Source organism: Phragmites australis, chromosome 22, assembly GCF_958298935.1.
Source record: "Phragmites australis chromosome 22, lpPhrAust1.1, whole genome shotgun sequence".
Lineage (NCBI taxonomy): Eukaryota > Viridiplantae > Streptophyta > Magnoliopsida > Poales > Poaceae > Phragmites > Phragmites australis.
In genome coordinates, this window is record NC_084942.1 from 18,490,961 (window position 1) to 18,500,004 (window position 9,044).

The window sequence follows — 9,044 nt, forward strand, 5'->3', positions numbered from 1 at the left end:
TAGTGAAAAAACCGAAACAAACCTAGCTGTGTACCAAAAATATAAAAAGAAATTACTACTATACCATTATGTTGGAGTCGGATTACCAAAATACCATCCAAAGCTGTGACATTGCCAAAATGCCACTACTGTTCATCACGGTCACCCCAAATAGCACTCCGTCGATGCAACAGTAAATAATTGTTTGAAATGCCAAAATTACCCCCGTGCCTGGTCTCCTTTGCTCCCGAACTGGAGCCGGCGAGCTCGACCACAAGCGCCGCCCCTCCCCGACCACCCCGTGCCTGGAACATGCATTTTCTTTTTCTTTTCTCCACAGCCGTCGGCTTCTTCTTCCTCCAGGCGTTCGACTCCTCCCAGCAGCAGCAATAGCACCCCCCTCTCCCGATCGGATTTCTCCTCTATCTCCAACAAATCAACCATCAAAATCGATTTCGAATCGAATCCTAACCGATCCCCTGCTTATCTCTTCCCGATTTACCCCAAATCGCATCAAACTCGATCTCTATTCCTTTGCCTATATAAGGAGAGGGAGGATCGATGTACGGGGGGCGGCGCAGATGGGGGCGCGTGAGGAGGAGCAGCGGGCGAAGCCCTGCTGCCGCAGCCCGTGGCGGCGCGCAGAGGGGAGAGTGGGCGAAGCCCTGCCGTTTCCGCCGCCCGTAGGAGAAGATGGTACCGCCGCCGTGCCGTGTATTGACCGTCGGCGCGGCGTGCTGGTCTGCCCCGTGATAAGCTCCGGTGTGCCGACGAGGTATGTCATCGCCGCCGTCGTGCGTTGATCCGTGTTTTCTCCTTTCTCGCTTGATCTATGCGTGAGCCGAGGGCACCGCCACCATGCCGCACGCCGATGTGTTGGCGTGGCGAGGTAACCTGGTGCCGTGCGTTGTCGCCGGTGTGAACTCCGCCGATGTGCCGATGCGTATTGCCGCCGCCGTGTTCGCTACGTTGATGTATGCGCCGGTGAGGTGTGCTGTGTGTATTATGGTCGCCGTCCTGTCAAGCCCCACGAGTGCAGGAACTCAACAATCGATCGAATTAAATGAAAAACGAAGAACAAACTGAATCAGAAGGGGCAAATCGCCATAGTGGCCGAGAGGAACTAGCTAGAACCCTAGAGCTAAATGGTAAGACTAGAGAATAATTCCATCCTGGATTCCCTTCCTCCATCTGAGTCCTTTTAACAGATTACACAGCTCAGCAGAGTACGAATTACAGCTATCAAAGTGAAAGTAAAAAGTAACAGTAATATCTGACAACGGTAAACAGAGGAGCAGCTAATTTCTTCTCTGCGTTGGAGCCAACTTCCAGACGAAGGATTTAAAAAGAATGCCTGAGATTTTACGATACCGGTTCGACCAGCATCCCCGTGCTAAGCTTCTTGAAGCTAACTGAAACCTGACGAAACTGAAAATTGCATTCCTGACAATCTCCCATTCCTTGAGAAAATCCTTGTCCTCAAGGATTAAACTTAGGAAACACTTTCTGGATGAATTTGGCATCCTCCCAAGTAGCTTCATCAGCAGCGAGATTCTCCCATTGCACCAGCCACTGTACGACTGCTTCATTGTTCCTTGGAATAATCCTCCTCTCCAAAACTTTCATAGGCTCAGTCTTAATCTTTCCTTCAGCAGTCACCAATGGTAAGTTTGGCAAAGGGATAACTTTTGCTCCCACGTGCTTCTTCAGCTGACTGACATGAAAGACTGGATGTATTTCGGCATCTTCGGGCAGCAACAACTTATAAGCCACTTGACCAATCTTTTAAATAACTCTGAATGGGCCATAAAATTTTGATCTCAGCTTAATGGCTCCCCTCAAACCAAAAGCATTCAACCTATAAGACTGCATCTTCAGATATACCATGTTCCCTTCCTTGAACTCTCTCTCAGTTCTTTTCAGATCTGCAAAATGCTTCATCCTCTCTTGAGCTTGAGTTAAGTTTTCTTTTAACTCCTTGAGCATTTTCTCCTTTTCTTCTACTGTTACTCTGGCTTCATCAGAAACATTGCAAGGGATGGATAATTCACCCAGCTGTGGAGGTGGGTATCCATAGAGGGCCTGGAATGGAGTGGTCTTAAGAGAGGTATGGAAAGATGTGTTGTACCACCATTCAGCCATAGTAAGCCACCTCAACCATTCCTTTGGGTCTTGAAATGCCATGATTCTCAAATAATTTTCTAAACATTGGTTTACCCTCTCAGTTTGCCCATCTGTTTGTGGGTGATATGATGTACTGAACTTGAGTGATACTCCAGCTGATTTGAAGATTTCTTCGAAGAGTTTACTTGTGAAAATCCTGTCCCTGTCAGTTACAATTACCAATGGAAAACCATGCAGCCTAAAAATCTGATCCATAAATAATTGAACCACTTGTTGGACAGTTTATGGGTGGGAAAGTGCAACAAAGTGGGCATACTTTGTGAATCTGTCAACCACCACAAGAATCACATCCTTTCCCTTTACCTTTGGTAAGCCTTCAATAAAATCCATGCTAATATGAGTCCAAGCCATGTCTGGAACTTCTAAAGGTTTGAATAACCTGGTGCCGTGTGTTGTCACCGGTGTGAACTCTGCCGATGTGCCGATGCGTATTGCCGCCGCCGTGTTCGCTACGTTGATGTATGCGCCAGTGAGGTGTGCTGTGTGTATTATGGTCGCCGGCCTACTTGTTTTCTCTGTTGCCGTGCGTGTTGATCCGGTCGGCGCGCCGTCGATCTGTTTCTACCTCCGCTGTGGGTGCATGGTCTTTGGCCGCATCGGTGTTGAGCTTGAGGTGTGTCCGCTGTGGGTGCCGGCCAGCGCCGGCGTTGAGGTATGTTCGGTGACTCCGGCCCTCGAACCGTCGAAGAGAGCTCCGGCCGGATTCACGCTAGTGCCGACAAAGGCACGGGGTGGTCGGGGAGGGGCAGCGTTTGTGGTCGAGCTCGCCGGCTCCAGTTCGGGAGCAAAGGAGTCCAGGCATGGGGGCAATTTTTGGCATTTCAAAGAATTATTTACTGTTGCAGTGTGGGAAAAAAAAGTTACTGAAGAAAATCTCATGGACTCGACGGGAGTGCTATTTTGGAGTGACGGTGATGAACAACAGTGGCATTTTGGCAATGGCACAACTTTGGAGGGTGTTTTGGCAATCCGGCTCCAACATAATGGTATGATGGCAATTTCCCCAAAATACAAACAAGGCAGGGCAGGCGACCACCAAACCCAGCTGAGCTGATCGAGCAGAAGCGGGGGAGGGAGGGGGAAGGGAACCCTAAAACCCAAATTTCCCCAATCAACGGAGCGAATCGGTTCGGAATCGCCCTCGCCATCCATCGCCATGGACCGTGATTCCCATCGCCGCCTCATCTATCTCTGTATCGGGGGGCATGACTATGGCATGGTAACCCAAGCCTACGCAGATTGCCTCATCATAGAATACCACCAGTGGGAGCAGCGTCGTCTCTGGCGACCTGAAACCCCCTCTGCAGCATCCTCCTCCTCCCGTGGAAGTGGAACTGGGTGAGTGACCTCCGCCCTCCCTCTTCCTCCTTTTCGTTGCCCTCTCCTCTGAGTAGATTTGATGAATATTTTTTCGGAGCAAAATTCAGCTATGTATGCATCAGCTGCCCCATCTGTGTACCAACGTGAATACGTGATCACCCGTCCACTGGACATCTGTTCAGTTGGCTGGACGGTAGCAGCCATGGGAGTGGGGTTGGGAGAAGACGAAGAAGGGAAAAAAACTTTTTTGAGGACAATTTTAGTTTTCACTCTCCGAAAGTAGGCTGATTTCCCCCCACTCTCCATAAATATTTGACACCAGTGGCGTTTTATGGTGGCTCCGTGAAGCACTTTGGGTTGCTCTCCAGTGAGTGTTCGTCCCACCTGGCCGGGAAGGGGTCTTGATTTCTGCATGCACATAAACTTGTCTTTGTCCTCTCTCTGTTTGTCTTTCTTCACCTTAATTTGTTGCCATCAAGCTTTTTGTCGCCCACTCCAGACTTATGCATTCTCATTATAGAATCTACAGAGAACACTGTCTCTTGCCTCCCAGGAAAATGTAATTAGCTATATAGTAGTTACTAAAATTTACCTTTATATCCATTTTGCAGCCATCGCAGGAGACCAGGGCATGCAGAGGCTGGAACCGCACCTCGTGTACGGCAGAGTGCTATGTATTCAGATCGACCAAGGCGATACCGGGGTAATCGAGGACGAGCACAGCCACCAACCTGCTTACCGTAAGTGTCACTAGTTATTGTTTTATCCCTTCTCATTTTGGGCAATGTATGTGTGCCACTTTCTAACAAAGAATTAACATTGCGTTTTTTTTCCGCTATTATTTGCATTGGACTACTCATGGAAGCGATAAAATTTCTATATATCCTAGATTTCTATTAGAATATCTATATATTGTGTGCAATACCTCTATCATAACACTCAACAAACTACATGTTCTGGTCAGAGTTGAGGAGCATGCTGGTGAGGTGAGCAGCAATGAGCTTGGGCCTACAATTGCAGATACGTCAAGATTCGAGACACTGTCGCTAAATGACTCACCCCCTACACTTGATTCAACCGATGAGTATGACTATTGTTGTTTCTTTCTTTCATATGATTGCTGCTTTTTGTTATAAATTATAACCCATAACATCATTAGATGTGTTTTGCACAAATCAAAGTGCTCATCCAAGGGTTAGACCGCTCCTGACCCACTACCGCCCCTCCCCGGTTCCCCCCATTTTGAACCTAGTAGATGACTCTATGTCTGGGACTTCTGATGGTCCATATTCTACCTGTTTCTCCCCATTTAAGCCATGGAGGTGCTCTTTTTCCTGCCGCCTACCACACTAACTCCTGGTCTGGGACTTAAGCTCTGTCTAGTAGCTTGGCTCCCTACCACAGCGACCACTGTCATCGTCTCATCGCTAGTGATCTCAGATACTCTTCACCATCCTCTCTCCAACTGAGTTAGGTCTTTTCCTTTCTAATATATGCAGTCCAAGAAAATCATTTGTGTTCTCATCACATAAAAAAACATTGATGAGTAGAATACTGAAAATTGCATCAGAATTTCAATTTACTAGTTATGTGTGCTGAATGAACCATTTCCAGCACTCTAGATGGACCAGCAAATGCTTCTGTATTTTTTGCCCACGCTCATTTCCTATTGAGTGGTTGCTGGTATCAAATGCTTGTTGACAGTGAGAGACACATGGTAATTATTTTTTATTGTGTTCAAGGCTCCAAGTGATTTCTATGGGACTTCTTGCCTTCCCTGATTTTGCCAAATAACTAGCATAAATCTCACTAAGATTTTTTTGAGACTAGAATGAAGGGCCATTAGAATTTAGTATTTTAATATTGCACAAGATTGTAGTAGATGTTGACTGTCTTTATGAGTTTAAATTTTTGACATACAAGTTGGAATTCTGATCCTTGGATGTTGACACAACTTCACTAAAATAGCCATCTAAGGATTTAGGATTCCAACTCATGTTTATGAAACACTGTGTGACTATTTTATTACATCCACATAGGTTTTCACATTGGGAGTTTGTTGGCTTAGCCATCCTACTCATTGTAGTCTGACTTGTGCAACCAACCCAAACTGACAAAGCCGGACTGTCAGAGGAGTTAATTTGAGTCGAGGGAGAAACAAGGTGGAGTAATACCCTAAATTCCTCGAACCGACCACCGCCAGGCATTCACCTTCATCATTGCCATGGATGGTGGTGCTGATCTTGACCATGATCTGCCCTAGACCTAGTATAAGGATCTTTGTTTGGGTAGATAGGTTTATATTGGGTCTGTGCCTCCCAAGACATGGAACTTCTCTTTCCCGCCCCTACTGCACCATTTAGTAGCATAGTTCCGTACCACCAGAACCATCGTCTTCGCTCATACCCGCTCTTCACCATACTTCATACTAGCTCTTTTACATTTCCGTTCTCCTCTGTTCCATATGATAGCATATTTATCTCTCTCTCACACACAAAAAAACATTTGAGTAGAATACAGAGAAGTGCAGTAGGATTACAGTTTACTAGTGATTTGTGTTGAAAGAACCATTTCGACCTATTTAGATTGACCAGAAAATTGCTGCAATGCCTTGATCGCACTCATTTCAATTGGAGTAGAATACGGAGAAGTGCAATATGATTTACAAGTATTTTCTGTTTAAGAACTATTAAGTCAAAATTCTTTCTGCAATAAGATTGAGATAAATTAGACTCACTCAATGACTTCAAATTGTTCTGATTTAGGGCTGTGGTGCATGCTGGTGACACGGTCAGTGGTCTACCTGATTCTACAGTTATGGTGCCATCAGCTGCTGAGGAAGCTCTGTCACCCAGGCAAGCATATCGAACTTCTATTTGATACAATGCGTATGGTGATCATACCTCTGGTTCTTTTACGTCGAATATATGTTGATTGATAGGATGGGTGTGATTGTTATGACCTTGTGTTGTGGTGCTTGCTGCCAACATGGGCAGTGGTGAGCCATCAACACATGAGAGCTTCGCTGTTGCTGTAAGCGCATCCCAAGCATATTTCATGTGATGCATATGGTCATTATTATGTTTGATTTGTTGGTTTGTTCTTTTATTAGGAATTCTGTCCTTGCAATTCTGTTACTCCGTTATTTAAGACTTAAGTTGGCATCTCACTGAGACCTAAATCCTGGGGCTGCTTATTGTTTCTATCCTGGGTGCAGCACTTCCTGTTTATTTTTACTCAAGTCACGTAAACATCCCCATTTCCGTTACAGTAAAAGCAGAAACAATAGTTTGTCTTACAAGTTACAACCAGCCTAAGCAAGCTATGGCAAAGAATAAATGAAGTCCTCCCTAAAGTCTTCGATTCTATACTGATTAGTGAGCCTATTTCTAATCGGTGAACTGTATGGTTTGTTACAGGGCCTTTCTCCTATGTATTTTAAATTCAAATTTTAAATAACAATAAGTGGAAGGAGTGCTTGTTTAGAGTAGGACAAGTTAAATGAATTAGTCTGATGGACAATTTATCCTCATCTTCTGTTTTGTGGGAGCCCCTACCTATATTCAATCAGAGATGTTTTGCCTTTTGTACCAGCAAAAAGTATGCACTTGTTTGGACAAAACATCTTACACTAGAGTAGTATGGAAATTGTTTGCTGATTAGAGTTCTGCAGAGCTTTGATTTTGGATGCTGTAGGAACTAGAAGGATTTGCTGCACCAGCAGGAAAGTTGGGGAGCATTACCATGTCTTTCTCCCATGTCATCTAAAATTTATTGATGCTCTTTCCCCCAACTTTTCCTCTCCAGTTATTGAATCCATCATTAATAAAAATTTCTCTACATGTAGTGTGAACACTATACACATAAGCCTTGACGTAGTAAAATTTAATATTTAACTTCTATTACTGCATGATTATATGCCCAGAATGTTTTAAGATGGCGTGTCTCTAACAACAGCAACACGCAAGTTTTGCTTCCGTAGATGCATTAGTAATGTTCTACTTTTGGTGCTTCATTTAATGATTTCTATGCCAGTTCTGATCTGTTCTTTATTTTTAGGAAAATGAAAACCCTAACGAATTTACATTTTTAATGCCATAACATGTTGGTTCATTGCTGCCATGTAGAATGTAACGTGATTTGTAGCTCGTTTTTTCCCAAGCAAGGAGAAACATAGCCCAATCTACTTGTATTTATAAAACTAATATGTGGACCATACATATGGTCGTGATTTTATGTAGGTCGGAGGAGCGACGCAAATTTGAGGAGTACCTAAATGAGCACACGCTTGAGACTTATGATGATCTTTGTAAATTTCTTTCTGGTAAGAGTGTTGTTCGAGCTGGGGCAGAAGTAGCTGAGGGTGAAGCAATGTCTCAGCAGTCTTCACCAGACGAATATCTCTGTTCTACCGAGAGTGCCGTTCGAGCTGGGGCGGAAGTAGCTGAGAGTGAGGCAATGTTTCAGCAGTCTTCACCAGACGGATATGAAGCTCGATTGGTTACAGCACCAGAACAAGCTCCACCAGCTGCAGCACAAGGACAATCGAAAGCTTCCGAAGAAGAGATTGCTTGTAATGGGAAGAAATGGATGGGCGAGGAGGCAATGGTGGCATTTAAAAAATACATCAAAGGAAAAAAATTTCTTAAGGTTTGTCTACTATTTCTAGTTGTTTTCAGTTGCAGAAAGGTTTTCTAACAAATAAATGTTGTTGTAGGACCTTGATCATGAATTTGATGAGCTTCACCACCATTGTTTTAGTGTGGAAAATTATCATAAGATCATCCATCACTTTAACTTCACTTTCAAGACGAAGGAACCCGGTTCAACTGACTGGAGATCAATGCTCTACTTCGCTGAAGTGAAGGAGATATTGAAATGGAAGATCTACTTCTGCTCTCCTCTAGAGCCGTATGAAGATGGTATGGAAATCTTTATCTTGTTTAGTTGAATATTGATGAATGATGAGCAACAATATTTCTTTTTGCTCTTTCGTAATGCTATATCATGTCCTTTTTTTCTTCTTATATAGGACATTGTTATGCATGCAAGAACCAAGGGTTAGATGATTTGAAGCATCCAGTAATAGGTGCATTTGATAGAGGCAGTCCAGATACAGTATTCCCCTACCTGTGGGATAGTGACTCCTCTGATGAATTTACTCCGGTTAGACTTGAAGACGAAGCTGAGGATGAGCGTTGGTTAGATTAGCAGGTGTGCACTGGCACGAATCTTGTAGTCGAAGATGCAGTTTTGGTAAGGCAACTAAAATGATAATGCAATACAATGTGCAAGCGATAGAATGTCTATATATATCCTAGATTTGTATTAGAATATCTATATAATGTGCGCAATTCCTGCATCATGCTACTCAACAATCTAGAGCATGTGGTTTGTTGAGTACCATGATGGAAGTATTGCCGGCGAGCTGAGCGCAACGAGCTTGGCCCTACAATTGAAGATACGTCAAAATTTGAGCAGCCTATGCAGTGAGGGAGGTGCATTGATCCACGAGTGCAAAACGGCATGCAGCTCCGTCGGTCATGCATGAGGGGCTTTGC

At 44.3% G+C, this 9,044-nt stretch overlaps 1 protein-coding gene across 3 annotated transcripts; it reads left to right on the plus strand.

Moving 5' to 3' along the window:
• The first annotated feature begins 234 nt into the window (after nucleotides 1–234).
• Nucleotides 235–8,779, plus strand: LOC133904459 (uncharacterized). Of its 3 annotated transcripts, XM_062345981.1 has the most exons (8): nucleotides 618–754; nucleotides 3,009–3,501; nucleotides 4,095–4,223; nucleotides 4,448–4,567; nucleotides 6,249–6,338; nucleotides 7,725–8,133; nucleotides 8,201–8,405; nucleotides 8,516–8,779. In XM_062345981.1, the coding sequence occupies exons 2-8, from the start codon at nucleotides 3,320–3,322 to the stop codon at nucleotides 8,692–8,694; spliced, it is 1,314 nt and encodes a 437-aa protein (XP_062201965.1). In that variant the 5' UTR covers nucleotides 618–754; nucleotides 3,009–3,319; the 3' UTR covers nucleotides 8,695–8,779. The 3 variants fall into 3 exon arrangements, with proteins under 3 accessions (XP_062201963.1, XP_062201965.1, XP_062201966.1); XM_062345979.1 differs by lacking the exon at nucleotides 3,009–3,501 and having other exon boundaries at nucleotides 235–754; XM_062345982.1 differs by lacking the exons at nucleotides 618–754; nucleotides 3,009–3,501 and adding an exon at nucleotides 3,542–3,850.
• The last annotated feature ends 265 nt before the right edge of the window (nucleotides 8,780–9,044 follow it).